Source organism: Cucurbita pepo, chromosome LG11, assembly GCF_002806865.2.
Source record: "Cucurbita pepo subsp. pepo cultivar mu-cu-16 chromosome LG11, ASM280686v2, whole genome shotgun sequence".
In the NCBI taxonomy this organism is placed as follows: domain Eukaryota; kingdom Viridiplantae; phylum Streptophyta; class Magnoliopsida; order Cucurbitales; family Cucurbitaceae; genus Cucurbita; species Cucurbita pepo.
This window is the reverse complement of record NC_036648.1, coordinates 8,064,123-8,088,716: the sequence shown is the minus strand read 5'-3', so window position 1 is coordinate 8,088,716 and position 24,594 is coordinate 8,064,123. Positions and strand designations below refer to the sequence as shown.

The 24,594-nt window shown below is 37.0% G+C and overlaps 2 protein-coding genes across 3 annotated transcripts; both read right to left on the bottom strand.

Moving 5' to 3' along the window:
• Positions 1-609: 609 nt before the first annotated feature.
• On the bottom strand, positions 610-13,524 carry LOC111804816. The gene is given in 19 exon segments (XM_023689612.1): positions 610-997; positions 1,071-1,220; positions 1,299-1,434; positions 1,514-1,593; positions 1,757-1,914; positions 1,983-2,234; positions 2,316-2,675; positions 2,762-2,871; positions 3,491-3,604; positions 4,163-4,230; positions 8,720-9,209; positions 9,327-9,823; positions 9,913-10,977; positions 11,072-11,347; positions 11,432-12,575; positions 12,666-12,742; positions 12,824-12,987; positions 13,073-13,268; positions 13,371-13,524. Coding segments are annotated over 19 exon segments (5,559 nt in total). The 5' UTR covers positions 13,425-13,524; the 3' UTR covers positions 610-829.
• Positions 13,525-18,991: 5,467 nt separating this feature from the next.
• On the bottom strand, positions 18,992-23,162 carry LOC111806138 (UPF0603 protein At1g54780, chloroplastic-like). Of its 2 annotated transcripts, XM_023691501.1 has the most exons (4): positions 22,945-23,162; positions 22,262-22,620; positions 20,794-20,986; positions 18,992-19,401 (listed from the first exon to the last, which is right to left on the bottom strand). In XM_023691501.1, exons 1-4 carry the CDS (start codon positions 23,042-23,044, stop codon positions 19,154-19,156), a joined length of 900 nt encoding a protein of 299 aa, XP_023547269.1. In that variant the 5' UTR covers positions 23,045-23,162; the 3' UTR covers positions 18,992-19,153. The 2 variants fall into 2 exon arrangements, with proteins under 2 accessions (XP_023547269.1, XP_023547268.1); XM_023691500.1 differs by lacking the exon at positions 22,945-23,162 and having other exon boundaries at positions 22,262-22,837.
• Positions 23,163-24,594: the final 1,432 nt, after the last annotated feature.

Here is a 24,594-nt window from a genome sequence, read left to right as displayed (position 1 = left end):
CATCTCTCAACTCCTCGCCCATTACCTCTTCCTTCTCGGCCACATTTCGGTTCAAGTCGAGTTCCAATGCCATTTTACTAAGAACCAGAGCGCCGACCTCCATTGCTGTGAGAAGTACCACTCTTATAAAAAAATGTTTCGTTTCTTTGCTCAACCAATATAGGATCTTACAATTCACCTTCCTTTAGGAGCTCAGCGTCTTCGCTGGAACATCGCCTGACTCTGATACCATTTATAACAATCCAATCCCATTGCTAGCAGATATTGTCTACTTTGACCCATTATTTATCGCCGTTAACCTCACAGTTTTAGAACGTGTCTTTTAAGAAGAGATTTTCACTCTTACAAAAATGTTGCATTCCACCTCCAACAAACGCAGAATCTCCCAATATAAATCGTCCATTAATTATTCATTAAAAATAAATTTGATAAAACTTTAAAGTTTCAAATCTCCGTCATAACAAAAGTAGTGTTCGTGAGCATAACTTTCAAAAACAAAAAACCAAATGATTATCTAACTGTAGCTGCACAACAAGACAACCGAGCTAGCAAAAGACTAGTTGGTCGGAATTTCCCGAGCTCGAAATCTCGACCCAAAATTAGTTAGCATAAACAAAAGTCGAAACTTCACCTTTCATTGAAACAGCTTAATGTTTGTTAATGTGTATTGAGAAACAGTGCAGCAGCAGCACAAATACAAGGCCTAAGGTGCTGTTTGGCAATTGATCCACTAAATTAGAGTAACTCTGTTAACTAAACTCTGTTAACTTAACACTAACACATTGCTTTTGCAGCTTCTTTCTTTAGGTGAATACTCCCAACTTCACTTTCAACACCCCAAAGCAAGCTGCCTGTGTTTCTTAAGATCGCTTAGGTACCTCGTCTTGTTGTATTCTTGAGCGTCCAACAGCTCTTCCGAGTACGTTCGTTGCAGCGACACCCTCGTGTTCTTTTCACACTCCGCTACGTATTTGTCGCCTCGTAGCAGGATGACAACCTGCAATAAACCACAGTGTTCTATTACATGTTATGCAAAGAGACGACGCATACTGTAGTTTTTTCCTACTTGCCTGACTCATTCGAGGTCGGAGAATAGGAGACTGCTCAATGCATAGAGACGCAGTCAAAATCACACGTTCGACCTCTTCGAGGTCGTAGCTTTTAATGAGAGCGGGATCAATGACCTCCTCAGGATTGTTGGTATCTAGGAGAGGCTTTGCCTAAAATAAAGAAGATTCAAACAGTGATTAAAGGTATATATAATGAACTACTCGAGTTTGTTTAAGCGTTGTTATTACCCAAAGGACGAGGCTTTGACACAGTTCGTCTAAAGCTCGACGACCAGTTAGGAGCTCTAGAAGTAGAACTCCGAACGAGTAAACGTCAGTTTTCTCGTCAACGATCCCATGCATGAAATATTCAGGAGCGAAGTATCTACATTTCGAGATGCGAAAGTTAACTAAAGAAAAACAGTAACATCGAGGATGAAAACGTATGTATGCATACTACTGACCCAAATGTGCCTTCGAATTTCGACACGCTGTAGTGAGTCCACTGTTTGGGTAGCCATTTTGCAAGGCCGAAATCACAAATCTGCATTCATTTGAGAATAGAGTGTTCATTGTCGTTTTCCCGTAAATCGAAGATTATGTTCGACGAAGATACAAAGGGCTAATATCTCTTTTCGAAGGTGTTTTTTCGTGTGTGAGCACGTAAACTTTGATAATTAACTAGAAATTTAGAACATGATAGCTACCTGAGGTTCGAAATCTTCTGTAAGTAGAATGTTATCGGCCTTGATATCTCGATGAATGATACGCCTCTGACAATAATCATGGAGATACAGCAGACCGTCGGCCGTACCAAGAGCAATCTTGTATCGTTTACGCCAATCAAGTTTGCTCGCGTTCGGACCTGAAGAATGGTGAGTAAGAATTCTGAAAGCCAAAGAACAGTTAATTCAACAAGGTTTAAGGAATCACCATGGAGAAAAGATCCTAAACTTCCATTTGGAGATAATTTGAAAACGAGGTGCATGCCTCGGTCGATGCAACAACCGATCAGTTTAGCAGTGTTCGGATGATCGATATGAGCTATGATACCAAGCTCGGATAAGAAACAAGCAGTTCTCTCATCAGGCGCTCCTCTATTCAGCTTCTTCACTGCTATCAGCTGCCCGTTTTGTAAACGACCCTTGTAAACCTCGGCGTAACCACCTTTTCCGATCAAATTCGCTACAAAAAAAGAACAACAATCAGCAATGTCGACACCAAAGTTAAGAGTAACGATCATATGGAATACGAATAGCAACCGACCCTGGCTAAATTTGTTAGTGGCAGTTTGAAGCTCCGAGAACGTGAAGTTTCCCAACGAGGACTTGAACTTGTACAAGTCGCTTAGCCCCGGGTTATCTTGCTCGCTTCTGTTCCCTCTTCTTGATATCTTCAGCACCCCAAGGGGCGGAAAAGAGGCTAGACGTCTAAACGAGCGTTTCTTCCATGATTTGAAGAACTTTTTCCAGTGAGAAAGTGATTGTGAACATTGAACCTCTGATTCGGGGTAACTGTCATGTGAAGACTCGTGATCGAATTCCGAACTCTGTAAACTGGCTTCCAAAACTCCTCTAGGAGACAATGCATCACGTTGCTCACTTTCGAGGTCGAAACATCTCAAGTCTAAACAAAACACAGCTACAACTCATCAGCCTAAACAATGTCACCAAAGAAGCACGCAAAACTCGAAAACAAACCGATATTCAAACCTCGAGCCGAAGCCGATGGAAGCATGTTACTCCGCATCTTATATTTCCCGAAAGTAGCCATGTAAAGTGGAGATCTTTTTGCTTCTTCATCCAAACATCCACCATTCTCCCTATAAAACAACATAGAAACTCTACAGATCTTAACATACAAACAAGAGCGATTCTTCTACTTATTTCGTCGAATCCGACCCAACCCGAAACCCGACATAAACTCTACAAGATATCAAGGATTTTCATCGAAGGCTCGAACCCAGAACCTTCATGAATTCCTCCTCCAAACATCCCAAAGAACAGTGATTATGATTATGAACACAAGAGTTTAGTATTGGTTTTGTGTTCTTTAAATTCAGCTACTACAAGATTATACGTCATGATACTCAATTTCATATCTCAGTTCATCCGACAAAACATTTCTGAGTTCACGCAGCCAATTTTCTTGTCCCCCTTGTCCAAAAAGGAGAGGAAAAAGGGGGGAAAGTTGAAGAAATCTCAAGAAACCCAAAAGAACCAAACAAAAACAGGACAAAAAGAAGCCAGATATTCACAGAATCTCCTTTTCCACAGCACATGAATCCAAAAAGACAAGCAAATTTCCACTAGAAATGACCAAACAACAAACACCCAGATACCAAAATCCCTTAAAAGTTGTACCCCTCAATAGCACATGCAAGACCCCCAAATCTTCAAAACAGAGCATCATAAAACAAGGCGAAAACGAAAAAGACATACCATGAAGAAGCACAAGCTTTACGGATGGTATCATTCTCCATGGCGAAAACCCACAAAACAGAGAGAAAAACAGAGGAAAAAGAACAGAGAAGGAAGGTCAAGCTAGAGGATACCCTTCACCATTAGAGAAGGGTATTTAAGTTTTGGAGTAAGACAGCAACAAAAACAGGAAGAAATGGAAGCTATGAAAGAATGAACAGATTTTCATGGTGGGTTAAGGGAATGAAAGCGATCAAGAGAGCTAAAAATGGAGAATAGATTTGATCAAGAAATGGGTTGTTCTATGTTGAAGAGAAGGAGGTATGAGGACATGGGGTGCGCGAGTTTCGGCCATGGAGGTCTCAGGAATGGTGAAATGGCGTATTTAAGCGATTTCTTCTCTCAAGCCTTCAAAAAGGCAGCAGAGGAGAGAGAGAAGGAATGACAGAGCAGAGAGAAACAAATATCAAATCAGCGTTTTTTTTTTTTTTTTTCTCGCAATTATCCAAATTAAGTGCAGGTAAGATTTTTCTATTTATTGAAAATAATATTTAAATTAATTAATTAATTAATGTGAAGATAAAAACTTAATTAAGTTGATGATTTATTCCTCTCAACTAAGTGAAAGTCCGAACTGACCGACGTTGAAGAATCAGTGAATGAATTGTGGTTGGAGTAAAACGTCACTCGAACCTAGAGCTACCTAGTTCTCCTCTAAATGCTGCTAGACATCTAGGAGTAAAGCACTGTTTCGGTGCGGGCTGTAAAAGTGGTACCAAATCGAGGCAAATTCTGAATACTAGATATGATCTCAAAATAAATAAAGATAATCTATGAGATATCGATAAATAATTTTCATTCACAAGTTGAAAATAAAAATTTAAATATATGCCCAAAAAAAAGGAGTTTAAATTTTAGGAGTATATTTTTATTAATTTAGAATTTTATAAATTGTACCCATAGTTTTGGTGAATTAAATATATGCCCAAAAAAAAGAGTAACTGAGGGTAAGACACCAGAAAACAATAAATTGGTAATTAATTGGAAAGTAGTTCCTTGAGTAATGACTGATGATGTCATTAATTAATTTCATTTCATGTTTACCAATAAAGATAATTGATGAAAAAAAATAAATAACTCTTAAAAAACCCTTTAATTTAATTTATAAAAAATGATGGGTTAATTCAAATAATTAATATCAAACAATAAACTAAATAAACTTTTTTTTTTTTTTTTTGGAAAATAAACCCAATTTTAATTTTGAAGAGTGTAGGGCCATTGTTGGTAAAATCCATGAAGTTGAAGGACTTGAAGGAAAATAATTTAGTCTTAATATTCCCAACTTGAGAAAAACAAATGGAGTGTGCATAATGTTGTTTTGTCTCCAAAGTAGAGACCATACCATATGATGATAAAATAATAATAAAAATAATATTTTTATAAGGAGAAAAACATGACGTTGGAGCAAAAATCAGATGTATTAATGAAACTAGATCGAGCATAAACTCTCATGGCTTTGCTTTAGGCTTTCCCCAAAGGCCTCCCTAAATTAGCCAATGTGGGACTTTCATGATCTCACAGGAGATAGGAACCAAACATTCCTTATAAGGGTGTGGAAACCTCTCATTGCCCGACACGTTTTAAAACTTTAAGAAGGAAAAACCCATAAAATGATAATATCTGATAGCGGTGAGCTTGGACTGTAACAACTGTCTATCTTTTTAGTAGTTCAATCGTAAGAGGTCTGAATTCCGAGCATCATATATCGAATTTATTTATTTTGGATGATGTTTTTAAATTTTATACTCGTTTTAACTAAAACCCGAATCATCAACTAAGCCACAATTAAACTATATATATATATATATATAAAAAAAGGCAATATAAAAAAAAAATGTAAATGTGAATAAATGGGATGGAGCAGGTTTGCCGGTTGCTGCAGTTACATGGTTCATAATGGAGAGAGGCAAAAAAGGAAGGGCGTTTTGGATAATTCCAATATAATTTTGGATTTATTATATGTATCCAAAAAGTGGATGATTTTGCTGCCTTTTTTGGACTTCCAATTCAAAAAATTAAATGGAATATTCACTATAATTAATTCTATATTCATTCATTCATAAATAAATAAATAAATAAATAAATGAGTCTAGTTTCATTCTCTTTTCCCAATGATTTGAATTTTGCTACACTTTTTTTTTTTTTTTTTTTTTTTTTTTTTTTTTTNGAATTATTGTTTGCGGATGACTATTCTATGATTGTGTTGATTTCGATTTTTTTAATCACGAACGAGTGGCGTATTGGGATTTTAATTTTTTATGGACGGTATAGATTGATTACAGTTTGTCGGGTGAGTCGATCATGTTCGAGTGCGGTTAATTAGGGCAACTTTAGTTCGCTTTTTTGACAAATGTGTGAGTAGTAGTACATCTCGGGAACGGAGTTGTTACATTTATAACTTTTTATGGAAACTATAAATCGATTAGATTTTGTCGGGCAAATCATCATTGATCGATCGAGTGTAATTAGAGTTGGGTGATTGGAGCACCGAGAATGGAAACGACAAATTGATTAGATCTTGTCGGTCGAGTCATCATTAACAGATCTTGTGACGTAATCAAAGCAGTTTTGTTTCTTTTTGACGCAAGTGTGAATACTGAGATTAAAATACTGACGCACGCAGTTAGATTTGAACTTTTCATAGAAATAATAAATTGATTTCTGCTAACGGTCGTTACCGTCTCCATATCGTAATCTCTTATGCGGAAATAAGCATTTAAAAATATTTTCGTAAAACAATGTCATGGATTTACATATTTTCGAAAAGTTTTTAAAGCAATGTAACGAAATATTAAATAAAACGAAGTAAATATTAAAATTGAAAAAAATGCTCTATACTAACTTATGATCTAAAAATTTAAATACAATTATCCTATACATATGTTATGGTCTTTACTTGCGATGTCATCGTCAGCTATTTGTGTCTTGTCTTTTCCTGAAAAATAGAAGTAGCACACGACTTGAGTATTTTAAGAAATACTCAATAGGTGACTCTAGTGTTGGAGGTCACCTCTATGATAGTTTTAAACGATAGGGGTCTCTAATCATGAATTGCATGTGTTTACATTTCTTGGCCCCAATAGATTGTGAAATCTCACATCAATTGGAGAGAGGAACGAGTGCTAACGAGGACGCTGGATCCCAAAGGGGAATGAGTTGTGAGATCCCACATCGGTTAGAGTGGAAAAAGAGTGCTAGCGAGGATGTTGGGCCCCGAAAGCGGATGGATTATGAGATCCCATATCAGTTGGAGAGAGGATCGAAACATTTTTTTTTTTATATAACGGTGTGGAAACCTCTCCCTAATAGACACGTTTTAAAAGTCTTGAGGGAAAACCGGAAAGGGAAAACCCCAAGAGAACTATTGTGTGCAAAATAAACTCGTCTTGAGAGGGAACAATGGACTACATAAGTAGATTACAAAGGAACTGTTTGTATGTAGAACGTAACTCGCCTTAAGAGGAGACAAAGGACTACATAAGTAGATGACATAAGCGACTGCTACGGTGTGTAAGACACAACCAAACTTGAGAGGGGACGAGAGATTACACAAGTAGATGACATAATTAGATAACATAAGAAACCACTACTGTGTGTAGAATAAACTCACCTTAAGAGGGGACGAGAGACTACATAAGTACTTACTTGAGAAGATACTATTGTGTCTAGAATAAATCCGCTCTAAGAGGCCAAAAGGGACTACATAAGTACTTACTTGAGAAGATACTACTTGAGAAGATACTATTGTGTCTAGAATATATTAACCGCATATATTCTGACGTTGATACAAGAACTTTTGCGTCGATCATCGTAACATATGTTAAATGAAATTATGGCCTGCTCTTGATCTGATTGCTTTTCTATTTCGTCCACTTTGAACATAGCATAGGTAGTCAAAGTTCTTTCCATGTTGAAATAGTATCGAAACCTAACCCTCATTAGATTTGATATAGCTCGATACCTGGACCATTTTGATATTTTCCCATTCATTAGAATGAAATGTCTATAAATATATGTAATGACCTATAAAACATAATAACAACATAAACTTGGAGAAGAATTGAAATGAGAATGGATGAACCTGCTTGATCTTGACCGGAGTTCTACTCAACGATCCACAACCAGTGGCATCCATTTCTTGGAAACGCGGAGGAAAGTTTTGAATTTCTTGACTAGTGATTCCATAACGACATAAACTTATGGAGAAATGAAGGTGGACTCGAGGATTTGTCTTCGGACAACATTAGATTACAAAATTTGTTCTCCTTCAAGGTCTAACACAGCAAGCTCACTAAGGTATCTAATTGATGAAGGTAGCTCCTTTATGGCCGTCAAATCCAAATCCAAAAACTTTTCAGATTTCATGTTTTCAACAATTTATGGAAACTTTTCGGGCTTAGAACATCCCGATAGTTTTAAATATACAATGGACTTTAACGTGAGATAGCTTGGAAGCTTTTTAAGTGAAGTGCATTTTGTAAGGTCTAAGAAGACTATCTAAACCTCTAATAGACTTGAGAATCACTCTTAAATTTGTGTAGTTACCAAGATATAATTTTTTAAGGTTCAAAATTTTAAGAGACTTCAACACGAGATAACTTGGAAGCTTTTTAAGGTTCGAACAATGATCAAGGTCTTAGGTAACAAGCATACCAAGAGAAACAACTTGGTAGAACCCACGATAAGTTGTAGCATGTTCGGGAAGGTCTAAGTAACGACTTGGTGAATGACTTTTCTTAAAAACATACCAACTTAAAAATTTGAAGTGCGTAGTTGTCAAAATAGTGGACAAACTAAATTGTATCGGGAGACAAAATGAATCTTTTTAAGATTAGGAATATATAACTAGTTCTGAGATCTCATCCACACAAGTCGGCAGGAGTAGATAAAGCTTCCCTCCAAATTTGGATTTTTGTGTTGAACTTAGCTTGATGTGTGACTAATACTTCTCCAAAACTTTCGGTTTATTTTCAGGTATGTACAACAAGAGAGAGTACAGAGAATGAAAAGTATTTTCAAAGGTTTACTGGACCGGATATATATATGGTTCAGTCTACTAAATATAGCTTTACCAGATTTAACCATCTACTATATATAGCTATTTACCATATATAGCTTTACCGGATTTAGCTTTACCATATATGGCTTTACCAAATATAACATTACCGGATATAGCCGTTGACCAAGCTATAAATACAGGGAGCAGACTCCATAACTTAACAAATTATCTATCTGTAAATATTCGGAAAAACTCAAAAATCTCACTGCACGACCCATACCGTTCAAATATTCAAATTTAACCTCACGCTCAAAAACTTTGAGATATTTTTGGGAAGACAATCTCATGCTTGTAATACTACATCCACCTTCAATACTTCCACCCTGACATCCATGTTGATCCATTTCAATAAGCCCACCACAATTATTTAAAGCCTCTCTCTCAAAGGAATCATCCCTATCCTTTCTGTTCATTAGTTTATCAAATATAGATTTGGCCAGTGTCGTCTCTGCCATACCTTCCATGCCACCTATCCTTGTAACGCCATAAGATGTTACGTGTAAGGGAAAGTTCGTAACTTGTATTTTGGAATCAACTTCAGTTGGGAAGTTCTGTGCATGCAACATTGCAGCGCAATCTGATATGGTGGAGACTTCTTGAGCGAAGGATTTGATAACATCCCTGTGTCATTATCAACATCATACATCAGAAAATAATATATATATATGAAAACAAGCATAGTTTACTCAAAACAATACAAGAAACCAATCAATCAAAATGGCAAGGATGTAAGTTTACCGGCTTGGCAATTCCTCTATGTCATCAAAATCTGTATACATTACCCCTGGCCCCTTAACATCATTTTGGGATATCCGATGGACCTCAATGAGATGGACACCACAGCTTCTTATACTTACATGAACCTCACGACATTTCACAACTTCAAACCATACTATAACATCATTCCAATCATTCGCCACTAAGGAGCTACTAAATGTTGGAGAAGAAGTTGTTACTAACCACGTATATTCTGATGTTGATGATGAGAATTTTCTCATAAAAGAACTTTGGAGTTTGTAGTCGATGAATATGTTACATGAAATTAAGGCTTCTCCTTGATATGAATCTCCATCCACTCTAATCATAGCATAGGTAGCCAAAGTTCTTTCTATATTATAATCATGTCGAAAGCTAACCTTTATTGAGTTTGATATAGTCTGATGTCTGAACCATTTTGAAATTTCAATGTTCATTAGAATGAACTCTCTAGGAAAGTCACCCAGTGTAATATCATCCTATGACATAAGAATTAACATGCATAGAAATATTAACAAGAGAAAAAATGCAATATGAACAAAGAAAAATGAAATGAGAAGAGATGAACCTGCTTGCTTGATATTATATCCATAATGTTGTCCGGACTTCTAGCCAACGATTCACAACCAGTGGCATCCATTGTTTGTATACACTGAGGAAGGTTTGGAATTTGTTGAAGAAACTTGCAATTCTTCAATTGAAGATTCCACAAGGACGTGAACTTATGGAGACATGAGGGCAGGCTAGAGAATTTGTTTTCCGACAAGAATAGGCTATTTAAGAAAGGGGTGACATCACATAAAATTTCCAAGAAATCAGCATTTGATATGTTGCAATTTCGAAGATCCAACAAAGTAAAATGGGAAAACATACGGTTTGTGGGTAAGTTTCCATAATTTGAAGAAGAGCATGTTGGATGGATGGGTAATTCCCATTTATAGGGAAACATTTCAAATCTAGAACACCCACCAAGATAAAGTTCTCGAAGATCCTGTAACAAATAAATTGTACTAGGAATGGAGATGAGGTTTGTGCAACCGTCAAGGTTTAAGACCTTGAGCTCAATAAGGTTTCCAATTGATGAAGGTAGCTCCTTTATGCCGGTAGAATCCAAATACAACGACACTAATGATTTCATGTTTTCACTAATTTTTGGAAACACTTTAAGCTTAGAACAGCCCGAGAGTTCGAGATATTTAAGAGATTTTAACTTGAGACAATTTGGAAGCTTTTCAAGCTTAGTGCATTGTTTAAGGTCCAAGGCAACAAGGCTATCCAAAGATCCTATAGACTCGTGAATTACTCTTAAATTTGTGCATTTTTCGAAATACAAACTTTCAAGGTTTATTGCCATAGAGAAGTCAGGAATTTCCCGAAGCTTTTTGCAATGAGAAAGATTCAAATATCTAAGAGATTTCAGTGAAAGATAGCCCGGAAGCTTTCTAAAGTTAGAGCATTTTTCAAGGTCCAAGATAACAAGCTCATTTAGAGATCCAACAGACTTATGAATCATTCTTAAATTTGTGCATTCTTTCAGATACAATTCTTCAAGGTTTGGTACTGTGGATAAGTCTGGAATTGTCTCTAACGAAGTAGAGTAACTAAGATCAACAAACTTCAACATTTTACCCTCCTAAAATATATAGAAAAGAAACAAAAAGAAAAGGAATAAATACCCGTCTAACATAATTTCAATAAAAATGTTATTATAATAAAAATATTATTACCTTTAACCTTTTTCCCAAATTTCTGATGAAGCTATGCTGCAAATCTAATCTAACAAGATTTTTGGTAATAAAGCATGACGGCAAAGATTTTTTAGTAAATCCATGCCATTTAATCAACTTCAAGTTTTCTGGTAGATATTTAAGATTTTTAGAAAATCTTACATCTCGAACAAAAAGCCATCTCAAATTTTTCATTTTTCTGAATGCTTGTGGATCCACATCTAGACTTTTTGGACGGTGCATCTCCAACTTTATGGCTTCAATTGCATCAGTTCCCTACAAACTCGTAAATACAAACATTATTCATCACAAAGCATTAGAAAAAGTAAATTAAAGAAAGTTAGGGTAAGTGTTACTCACCGAATTGTTATCAAACACCCTTAAAATGTCTTCTACCAACCACAATCTACTCCTTTTTCCAGGGTCAGAAGATTCACCATTAACTATTTTATGACCCATCTGTCTGATTAAATCATGCATTTGCACCTCATTATTTTCAATCGTAATAAGTGAAAAATTCTCAAGGACTAAAATTCCAAAATTTGGATTGAAATGATATGAGCTTAAAGTATTCTTAACGTAGTCAACGTCCTCTCCCTCTAGAAAACACGAAATATCAAGGAAAATCTCCTTTACTTTATCTTCAAGCTCATCAAAACTTATTTGAAGAATATCACTTATGTCTTTGCTCAAACAGTTTTCATATTCATCTAATACACTTCTCCAATCTGCTTGGTCGTCTTTAGTACAAAGGAAAGAACCCAAAACACCAAGAGCCAAAGGAAGACCTTTACAATAAGTTGTAGCACGTTTTGAAAGGTCTAAGTAATTACTTGGTGGATGACTTTTCTTAAAAGCATACCAACTAAAAAGTTCAAGGGCGTGATCGTGATTCATTCCTTGAATACCATACTTTTGATCAAATTCATGGGTAGAAATCAAATGATTGTTTCTTGTTGTCACAATGATCATACTACCCGCGCCAAACCAATCATGTCCACCCACCAATGCTTCTAACTGCTCAAGCTTATCCACATCATCAACAACTATAAGAACTTTCTTTGAACGCAGTCTATTCTTTATGATGTTGATTCCTTTGTCAAGATTGCCAACCTTTAAATCTTCCTTTAATATCTCATGGAGTAAGTGCTCCTGTAGTTGAACAAGGCCATTGAATTGCTTTGAAACTTCCTTAACTTTTGATAGAAAGCAGCACNGAATTGTTAGGTTATGGAGACTGCTGCTTATTTATAGCTTAGTCACGGTTTTGTTGTATAAAGCTTTGGCCAAAGTCGTCTTACCCATGCCTCCAATCCCATATATCCCCACCATGTAAATACCATTACTAAACTCATCTTCTGTCCAATAATGGGAGTTTGACCTTAAATTTTCTAGTTGAGAATCAATTCCAACCGGATATTTTGCTACATATAAGGGCGTGCAAGTAAGATTTAATATCGACCATACTTCTTTAACAAGGTCTTGAATAAGATCAGCCTCCTTCCTGTTGTTAATCATGTAATCATATTGAAATTAAAGATGATAGATATTGGATGTAATAGTAGAGGGAGTTAAATTTCTTAGAAATATATACCTAGCTCCGAGATCCCAACCAGACAAGTTGGCGGTAGTAGTTAAAGCTTCCCTCCAAATTTGAATTTTCATCTCGAACTTAGCTTGATGTGTGGCTAATGCTTCTCNGTTGGCGGTAGTAGTTAAAGCTTCCCTCCAAATTTGAATTTTCGTCTCGAACTTAGCTTGATGTGTGGCTAATGCTTCTCCAAAACTTCCGATTTGTTTTCGTACATCCGATGGATCCACCTTATAGAAAATTGGCCAAACTATTTGGCCCTTGGATTTCTTACATTCGATTATTTTCACCAATTCATCCAAACACCAAGAAGAAGATGCATAATTTTCAGAGAATATAACAATAGAAATCAAAGTTTCCTCTATAGATCGAAAAAGGGATTCAGAGATTAGCTCANGAAGATGCATAATTTTCAGAGAATATAACAATAGAAATCAAAGCTTCCTCTATAGATCGAAAAAGGGATTCAGAGATTAGCTCTCCCCTGTTGAGCTTGTCATCAATGAAGACGTTGACACCCTTTTGCCGTAAGGCCATGTCAAGATGACCGGTGAAGTTAGATCGAGTATCCTCTCCTCTAAAACTCAAAAACACATCGTAACTCCCNAAGACGTTGACACCCTTTTGCCGTAAGGCCATGTCAAGATGACTGGTGAAGTTAGATCGAGTATCTTCTCCTCTAAAACTCAAAAACACATCGTAACTCCACTTCAAATTTGGAGAAAGAGCCGATGATTCTGTCATAGCAATGGAAAAATCCATCAAAAAGCAAGGCACACAAAATAAAATTGAAAACGATGAAGAAACAATTGAAAACGTTTGGCTTTGTATAGTCTTATCACTTCTCTTTACCTTTACCTTTACCTTGTAATTTCTTTGAGGCCCTACCATTAACATCATAATTAAAGGAAGCATAAAAGTATAAATCCTAGTTGGTTCACACTTGTTTTTATTTTCTCAACTTTATAAAAGTATTGTCGGCAGATGTATGTGAAACATGTTTAATATGTTATAATGTTAATTATTATTTATATTATTATCATTGGAGCTCCTAGCTCACCCGGTAGAGCTTCCTAGGGGTGTACATTCAACCCGACAATTCGAACTAACCCAACCCAAACTATAATGGTTGGGTTAGGTTGGATTAGCATTTCGAATAGCGTTTGGTTCATTTTTTGAAACTCGAACTGAATCGGTTTAGTTTTGAGTTCGTGTGCAAAACCTTCCGATTGGTCCAAATCAAATAAAAATATCTTTTGGTCAAATAAAATATATTAAGAATTCTTGTGTATTAATAGGTTTGCCTGAGTTTGATCACAGGCCAATACAAGTTTGTTTTTTATTATTTTTAATTTTTTTTGTTATTTTATTTTATTTTTCTTTGTTATTTATATATATTTTTATTTTTAATTTAATAAGTTAAGATATAATTATTAATACATTTTATTATTATTTTTAATTAACTATTCACATTTAAATATATAGTTATTATATAATAGAAAGATTTATTAATTATGATTTATCCGTTATTTCAAAGTTCATAAATTATATATATATCATTTTGAAGCATATTCTAAATTCTAATGTATTTATTATCCGTGTTGCAACATTATTATATCACAGTTTATATATATTTTTATTTTTTAATAGTTTAGAGCTCTCTTAGATCACGAAGAAATAAACATATTTCAATTAAAATATTTTTATATATCTTTTATTTTTGTTATATACCATATCTTTAAACTAATCGTTTTTTTTTTTTTTTAATTTTATGATCTATTCTTATATATTTGTTACTTTAACCAATTCTAAAAAAATGTCGGTATTTAGTTGTCTTTCATTTTATGACAATGNTTTTTTTTTTTTTTTTTTTTTTTTTTTTTTTTTTTGTGAATAATTATAGATCAATTTGTGTTTGTTTGTGAACTTTTAATATATTTTATCTAAAATTACATCCCAATAATTATAAATGGTAGATAAATAAAACTTACAAGAAAAAATTGACAACCCAACCCGAAAATAGAGGGTTGGGTTCTGAAAAGTTTCGGGTTGGGTTGGGTTACCAATCCAACCAACCCGAACTTTTGAGTTAGGTCAAAAAAAATCTCTCAACCCGACCCAACCCAAACCATGTACACCCCTAGATCTTCCCTCCATGTTTGCTAAGGCTTCTTCAATTCTTTGGATTTATTTTCATTTTATAAAATGGAAGTATAGAGAAAGAAATGTATTATTGAGGACCCATGTGAGTGGAATTATCGATCAACTATTTTATCATTCCTTATACTATGTTATAAGTTACACTCTGATANACCCATGTGAGTGGAATTATCGATCAACTATTTTATCATTCCTTATACTATGTTATAAGTTATACTATGATTAGTTATGTTACGAAACTATGTTATGTAATTAATTTTGTATGATGCATCGGCCTCCATTGGACATGCCGTGTAAACTATATTAATATGTTCACTCTATGCCTATGAGATATTAGAAATTCAGGTAAGTTAATCATGAAAGATATGATAAGTAGTACGTATGNTGGCTCCTCAGCATCTAATTCTGAAATTTCAGAACACAGATTTTTCACTTTCAAAAAATATTCTTCAACAGAAAAATTACCTTGAGTTACCATAGCTAGTTCATTCTCTAGAAATTGCAGTCGAGCGGTATTTTTCTTAGTGAACAACTTTTGAAGTGTATCCCATACTTGCTTTGGTGACTTTAAATCACGAACATGATCAATATACTCCTTGCTAATCAAAGTCCGCAAGGTAAACAAGGCTTTTCCGCATTTGATCTTCCATTGTTGGCGTAATTTTGCATTCTGTGGAGTATCGGCTGGAATTTCTGTGTCATCACCTTCAATTAAATCCCACAGATCTTGCCCTTGTAGATAAGCTTCCATGCATAACTTCCAATAACTATAGTTATTGCCAACGAGCTTCTCCATAGCTACACCCATAGAAGCACTCCCACTATTCATCTCGTTGAGTAATAATATCAAACCGTACCAACTTGGCTCTGATACCAACTGACGCAATATCTACCACTATAAAGTGTGCATAGATATGAAAATATTATTACTCAACGAAAGAATACCGATTTAAGAATTAGAAAAAGAATTGGGATCGAATGTTCTAATCTTCATTGATATTCACGACCTTTAAATAGGATACAAGATACTAAATAATATCTACCAAGAAAATATAAACTAACTAAATCCTGATAATAAAATAAAATATACTACTATTCAAATTCAACTGATCACGATATCTAAGATATATTTCCTAACTAATATATTCTGGAAGATTACGAATATCATATATTCCATAACTAATTTAAACTAAAATAAGTTGCACTAAATTGTGACAGCTCCTAGCTCCTAACAGAAACATGTTTAATATGTTATAATGTTAATTATTATTTATATTATTACCATTGGATTCTTAACGAGCTCCTAGCTCACTCGGTAGAGCTTCCTAGGGGTGTACATTCAACCCAACAACTCGGACTAACCCAACCCGAACTATAATGGTTGGGTTAGGTTGGATTAGCATTTCAAATAGCGTTTGGTTCATTTTTTGGAACTCGAACTGAATCGGTTTAGTTTTGAGTTCGTGTGCAAAACCTTCCAATTGGTCCAAGTCAAATAAAAATATCTTTGGTCAAATAAAATATATTAAGAATTCTTCTGTATTAATAGGTTTGCCTGAGTTCGATCACAGGCAAATACAAGTTTGTTTTTTATTATTTTTAATTTTTTTTGTTATTTTATTTTATTTTTCTTTGTTATTTATATATATTTTTATTTTTAATTTAATAAGTTAAGATATAATTATTAATACATTTTATTATTATTTTTAATTAACTATTCACATTTAAATATATAGTTATTATATAATAGAAAGATTTATTAATTATGATTTATACGTTATTTCAAAGTTGTTGAGATATATTATTTATGGAATATATCTTAGATATTATATCTTAATATTCTTCCATTTATGATTTGATTTAGAGTCAGTATTTAATTATTTTATATTTTCCTCATTTGTACTTTTTGTATCCTATTTAAAGGATATCAATATCAATGATAATACACACCTTCCCAATTATATTTTCTATCTCATTCTTAACATGGTATCAGAGCCATGCCCTAAACTTAACCATGCCAATAAAATCCTCAAATATCGAACAAAGAATGGCGAGCCTCGAAGGTGTAGTCAAAAGTGACTAAAGTGTCGAACAAATGGTGTACTTTGTTCGAGGGCTCCAGAGAAAGGAGTCGAGCCTCAATTAAGGGGAGGCTATTCGAGAGCTCCATAAGCCTCAGGGGAGGCTTATAGTGTGCTTTGTTCGAGGGGAGGATTGTTGAGGATTATTGGGAGTGAGTGTCCCACATTGGTTAATTTAGTGGAAGATCATGGGTTTATAAGTGAGGAATACTGACTCCATTGGTATGAGGCCTTTTGGGGAAGCCCAAAGCAAAGTCATGAGAGCTTATGCTCAAAGGGGACAATATCATACCATTGTGGAGAGTCGTGATTTCTAACAATTTCAAGTTCATAAATTATATATATATCATTTTAAAGCATATTCTAAATTCTAATGTATTTATTGATCAATTAATTTTGTGAACTTTTAATATATTTTATCTAAAATTATATCTGAATAATTATAAATGGTAGATAAATAAAACTTACAAGAAAAAATTGACAACCCAACCCGAAAATAGAGGGTTGGGTTCTGAAAAGTTTCGGGTTGGGTTGGGTTACCAATCCAACCAACCCGAACTTTTGGGTTAGGTCAAAAAAAATCTCTCAACCCGACCCAACCCAGACCATGTACACCCCTAGATCTTCCCTCCATGTTTGCTAAGGCTTCTTCAATTCTTTGGATTTATTTTCATTTTATAAAATGGAAGTATAGAGAAAGAAATGTATTATTGAGGACCCATGTGAGTGGAATTATCGATCAACTATTTTATCATTCCTTATACTATGTTATAAGTTATACTATGATTAGTTATGTTACGAAACTATGTTATGTAATTAATTTTGTATGATGCATCGGTCTCCATTGGACATGCCGTGTAAACTATATTAATATGTTCACTCAATGCCTATGAGATATTAGAAATTCAGGTAAGTTAATCATGAAAGATATGATAAGTAGTACGTATGTATATCTCATAAGGATGCTATGTCATGAAAAGGATGGAGGTATAACTTGCATAATAAGTATATGTCATGATTTAATACTATGGGACCTCATGTATTTTGCCGGTCAAGTACATCAGGATAGTTCTTTGTTATGATTAGTACGGACAGATACATTATGATATTTATGTAGTTTCCGATAGCATGAGTGTGTGTAAGTTGAAATGCAGGCCCAGGGTACGTATACAAGCTTGCCTAGTGGGTCCATGTGCGTTTGTGTGGGTCATGTGTTGAGAAGTATTACACATCCAATTTTTCACGAGCTTAACCGCAATAATAGGATTACTTTTTGAGTATTTAAATACTTAAGCCACGTACTACATTTTTTTTTTTAGATAAAGGTAAGGCACCCTTTTTTTTTTAGGTAAGGCACCTTTTTTTTTTTAAGGTAAAGGTAAGGCACCCTCTTTTTTTTAGGTAAGGCACCTTTTTTTTAAGGTAAAGGTAAGGCACCCCTTTACCTATGATTGCGGCGTTGTGAAAGCTATGGAAGCGAAGAAGGGTAGTTTATGTTTGATGAAGTAACCCGAGGTTAGATTAGAGAGTTTGCATTGTTTTATTTAAATTTATGTTATTTATTTTCGTTATTTTTGCTAATAACGTTGTGGTACATGAATTTCTTATATACGTTGAAGTCCATAGCATTGTTTATGAAATGTTTTGAAGAAATTTTTATACGCATAGCAGACATGTCATGCATGTAATTGTGACCTGTTTTTAATAGGAAAATAGTCTTACACTTGATACCATAGCTCTAGGGTTATAGATTTTGTAGACCAGCCTACTATATAGACTCATAATGTTTCCATGGCTTTGCAATGAACGCTTCATCACCATCAGGTATGCCTTAAGAAGATCTTAATAAATGAAGTCTATATGTTATGATTTCCTATGATTGGAATGTGAATGTGAGTACACATAATGTGCCGATGCTTTAGAACATGTTTAGATTTAGCAAGATTTATACTGTGATTGCGAGCTATGATTAGGTCTCACCCCCCACTTTCGAGATGCTAATGATTCACTTCTAAGGCAAGGTAAGTCAATTGGCATGCAAAACCGACAAGGAACTTCCTTATTCGGCAATGAACATGATACAAAGAGTGGAACCTCCAATACCCCGAATTATATGAAAAAAAAGGTAGAAGCAGAAGGAAAAGCTGAACTCTTGTTCTATAACAGGTTTGTTGCAAGTGATGTTGTAGCGATCCTATTTGTAGAACATCATGGTTATACATATGAATGTGAAGGAAACAGAGGATTGTTTTACTTCTTGGATACATAAGCATAATACTGAGCCATAGGAACAACAAAGGCTATCACCAACAAACCTCCAACTACAAGAGAAAACTGACCTCGTTTCTCCTCTGTCTCTTCTCGTGATTTGAAGTTAGATTCGCGCTTATTTTCCTTAAACGAAGGACCGCCCGGATCTGGAAGACCGTCGATGGCAGCAACTAACCGCTTCGCGCTGCTATATATGGCTTCATTGTATTTTTCATCAGTAGCTAAGACTGCAGTTGCATAATAAACAATCTTACTCAATCTGCACTTTGTCATAAACTAACAACTACAACCATAATTCACATAGGGTTAGAAAAGGGCACAAATGCTTCGAACAAATCACTCCATATATGGGGTAGCAATACAAAACAACAACGGTTCATTTGTGGTTTTCTTTTTGTAACAGTTCAAGCCTACCGCTAGTAGATATTGTCCGCTTTGGCCCACTACGTATCGTCGTCAGTCTCACAGTTTTAAAACGCATCTACTAGGGAGAGGTTTCCACACCCTTATAAGAAACGTTTTGTCCCCCTCTCCAACCGATATGGGATCTCATAATCCATTCCCTTTGGGGGCTCAGTGGATTGTGAGATCCTATATCAGTTGGAGAGGAGAATGAAGCATTGCTTATAAAAGTGTGAAAATCTCTCCATACCAGACGCGTTTTATAACCTTGAGAGGAAGCCCGGAAGGGAAAGCCCAAAGAAAACAATATCTGTTAGGGGTGGACTTGAGCTGTTACAAATAGTATTAGAGCCAGACACCGGGCGGTGTGCCAGCGAGGATGTTGGGCCCCCAAGGGGGGTGGATTGTGAGATCCCACATCGGTTGGAGAGGAGAACAAAGCACTGTTTATTACTTATAAGGATGTGGAAACCTCTCCTTACCAGACGCGTTTTAAGACCTTGAGAGGAAGCTCGAAAGAGAGTCCAAAAACGACAATATCTCCTAGCGGTGGGCTTGGGCTATTTACACTTTTCCTTAAAAAATGAGAAACTTATAAGCAAGGGCGACTCGTATCAAACACACGGTGTGAGATCCCACATCGGTTGAAGAGGGGAATGAAGCATTCCTTATAAGGGTGCGGAAACCTCTCCCCAGCAGACGCATTTTAAAACCGTGAGGCTAATAGCGATACGTAACGAGCAAAGTGGACAATATCTACTAGCGGTGGGTTTTGACTATAACAAATGGTGTCAAAGCCAAACACCGGGCGGTGTATCAATGAGAACGTTGGGCCTCCAAGAAGGGTGGATTGGGAGATCCCATATCAGTTGGAGAGGGGAACGAAACATTCCTTATAAGGGCGTGGAAACCTCTCCCTAGCAGACGCGTTTTAAAACTGTGAGGCTGACGGCGATACGTAATGAGCCAAAACGGACAATATGTACTAGCGGTGAACTTGGGCTAATACACAAAGACACTCGATTTTAAGTTCAACAACAAGATACCAATGCACTTAAGGCACCTACTAGTTGTAATGTGTTACAATGTAAGTTGAGCAAGAGGCAGTGGAGATTGTTAGCTAAGGAAGCTGATGAAAATTAGCAGCTTTAAGTGGGAGCTTTGTTCAACGTTCATGACAGATTTGACATAACATTCATAAGTGGAGGAAGTGGTACCTGGGAGGTTCTCTGTTACTGTAGCATCAAGTATGTTTTCTCCAACTGCTTGGATAAAGGCAGGGCCACCAGTAATGGCTCCTTCTTTCTGACTGGTGACAAGAACAACTATACCTTTGTTGTTGCCATCTTCCACAGTGGGATACCAACGCTCCAAAACTTGATCAGCATACTCAAATGCATCAGCTTTGCTCTGCATCCAACAGTTGATAAATTCATATCAGAGTTCATACAGATCTTTTCGTTAGGCATCTTCATATATTTTTGTAACGACTCAAGCGCACCGCTAGCAGGTATTGTCCTCTTTGGACTTTCCCTTTCAGCGTTTGGTAAGGAGAGGTTTCCACACTCTTATAAGAAATGTCTTGTTCTCCTCTCTAACCGATGTGGGATCTCACAATCCACCCCTTTTGAGGGCCTAGTGTCCTCGCTGGCATACTGCCCAATGTCTGTCCATGATACCATTTGTAATAGCTCAAGCCCGCCGCTAGCAAATATTGTCTGCTTTGGGTTTTCCCTTCTGGGGTTCCCCTCAAGGTTTTTAAAACACGTCTGCTAGGGAGAGGTTTCCACACCCTTATAAAGAATGTTTCGTTCTCCTCCCCAATCGACTTGGGATCTCACAATCTACCCCCTTTGGAGGCCTAGCGTTCTCACTGGCACACTGCCCGGCTTTGATACCATTTGTAATAGCTCAAGCCCACCGCTAGCAAATATTGTCTGCTTTGAGCTTTCCCTTCTGGGCTTCCCCGTAAGGTTTTTAAGACACGTCTGCTAGAGAGAGGTTTCCACACCCTTATAAAGAATGTTTTGTTCTCCTCCCCAACAAATGTAGGATCTCACAATCCACCTCCTTTGGGGGCCTAGTGTCCTCGCTGGCACACCGCCCTATGTCTAGCTCTGATACCATTTATAATAGCTCAAGCTCATCGCTAGCAAATATTGTCAGCTTTGGGCTTTCTCTTTCAAGCTTCCCCTCAAGGTTTTTAAAATGCATCTGCTAGGGAGAGGTTTCCACACCCTTATAAAGAATGCTTCGTTGTTCTCTCCAACCAATGTGAGATCTCACTATATTAGATTCCCGAGTCCACTTCTTGCCGTTTGCAACCATTACCGCCCACCTTACCACTCTTTGGATAAGCACTGCTCAACCAAAACCAACCTTGAGAGACAAGAAGGATTACTAAGTTTCCCCCAAAGAGCTTAAACCAAGACCTTAGGTTAAAGGTGATATCTCTAGACATTCCAAGTTTTGGTAGCCTTCATTTCAAACAATCTATCACAATATGATACCCACTTTCTGATAATCACTCTTCAGTAAGATTTTCAAATCTTCATAAACAATCATCAGCCTATTAACACATTTCCTCTAACATAAAGTACAATTCTCTTCCCATAATAACAAAAATCAAATTATTTTTCATGGGTTCTACGATTTGTTTCTCTATCAAGAATTTGAAGGACTTACAGTAAGCTTTCTAACAGTGACAAAATCAATGTGAAAATTCTTCCTCGACTCCAAATCCGTCAACAGCCTCTTCAAATCCGACTTCGTGACTCTACTGAGAACTCCAGCATCGTCCACTAGATGCGACTCCTTCGGCGGCCCATCATTGAGCACATCAAATTCAGACGCCAGAGCATTGTGGGTGGCCAACAATGGGGAAAAGTTGAGCGCTAAAGAAATTGCTAGCGCCGCCAACCCATGTTGGAGATGGGAGAACCAATTCGAGGGAACTGGGAGAGATGATCGGAGAGATGATCGGAGAGACTTGGGAGAGTGGTTTTTGAGAGAGAACGAAATGGGGTTAGAGAAAGAAACAAAATGTCTTCTGGGTTGGAAGGAATAAGGGAAGAGATTCTTGGGAGAGGAGGGTTTGGGGTTGAGGAGAGGAGAGAGTGTGTGTGAAGAGAGAATGGTTTCCATGGGAAGATGGAGAGATTCAGATATGGTGAGACATGGATTGCAGAGGGGAAATGGGGTTGAAGGTGTGTTGGTTCCATGAGGAATTGAGTGGTTTGGGATTTTCTTTGGTAGGGACAACTACTCTCTTGCCCACAACTTTCTTTCTTCTTTAGCAAAGATCAATTTCTTCCCCTCCTTTTTTTCAGTGTCCAAGGGGTAGGCGTGTTATCCCTGCTTACNAAAATGTCTTCTGGGTTGGAAGGAATAAGGGAAGAGATTCTTGGGAGAGGAGGGTTTGGGGTTGAGGAGAGGAGAGAGAGTGTGTGGAGAGAGAATGGTTTCCATGGGAAGATGGAGAGATTCAGATATGGTGAGACATGGATTGCAGAGGGGAAATGGGGTTGAAGGTGTGTTGGTTCCATGAGGAATTGAGTGGTTTGGGATTTTCTTTGGTAGGGACAACTACTCTCTTGCCCACAACTTTCTTTCTTCTTTAGCAAAGATCAATTTCTTCCCCTCCTTTTTTTCAGTGTCCAAGGGGTAGGCGTGTTATCCCTGCTTACATGCTCGTTATATACCAAAACTCTTGTCTTGTATCACTTTATCGCTTTCCTGATGCTCGTTATATACCAATACATTTCGGTAGAATCATGTTTACGATGGATAGACATGAAATGCCATAGAATGTACTATAGAAGGATGTGACCAATCGTCAACTCCTCTCACCTAGATTTTGTATGACCGTTCTACGAAATCACTCTAGGCCTACCACACCTAAATCGTCTTAAAATGTACTCTATCGGGTGCGACTAGTTGTCAAATTCTCTCTTTCTGAGAAGTAATATGTTATTTAAGTCGTTATGTTGCCTTCTGCCAGTAGTCATATAACATTGTTTTCAATCTTTCTCTCTCAATCTTGCTTTCAAACTCTCTTAAAAAAATTTCTCTGTCTCGTTTTCTAAAATCTTATTCGTAGAAACAGGGCTAGAGGCTTAAACATACGTTGTCCGGCCGTAGGCGACGCAATCCTAAGTTGCTTAGTGTCACGGTCCTATATTCTTGACCGTGCGGCGTCGTGATCTATACACGCTCACGACTAGCCTTAAGGGGAATTAAGCCCCATATATACTTTTCACCCCGGCTTTGTGGCTTCGTCGGACCTTAGGCGAGGTTTGTCTTCGCCAATCGAACATCGCTTGTGCGGAATCCAAGCTTGTCCAACCACACACGCCGCCTGTGCGTGTATGTCCAACTCATCGGGGCTTCCCGAACATCCATCCATCCGGGTTCTATCGAGGCATAGGCCCTCCCGTGCCCATACCGAGTCATTTACGGATACCGTACCGGATAGCAGGTGTATGTAGCAACCTCCAACACGCGGGCTAGGGCGCAATACCGGCACACCCGTGCCGTCCGGTACTGTCCTTCAAAAACCCATTTCAAAGGAAGTCGCCCGAGACACTCGTCTCGGCACGCTCGCCCACACTGTGACACACGTATGTGCCACAGGGTAGCTCACTTAGGCCACAGGGCCCAGGGGTGGTGGAGAGCTAACACCATGGTACCCCCTATAGTACATTTTGAGCCATTTTCATTCTACCAGGAGTAGACATGATTTTCGTGAGGTGTCATACGGTGTCGTGCATTGTCCGTCCAATGTCCGATCGACACCAAACTTGGCGAGCATTCATATTTCATATGGACGGACTTAACTCCCGAACCGCATGACCAAATTCCTTCCGGAACCTCGACTTTTGAGGTTAAGGCCCGGGGCCCTACCCGGCCCTTCAACAAGCCTATCTTGTCCTTCATGTCTATGCTGATGTCTCTGTTATGCTTGTGTCTCAACATGTCTTCAATACCCACTTTGCGTGGTGGTGTGTTGGATGATGCAT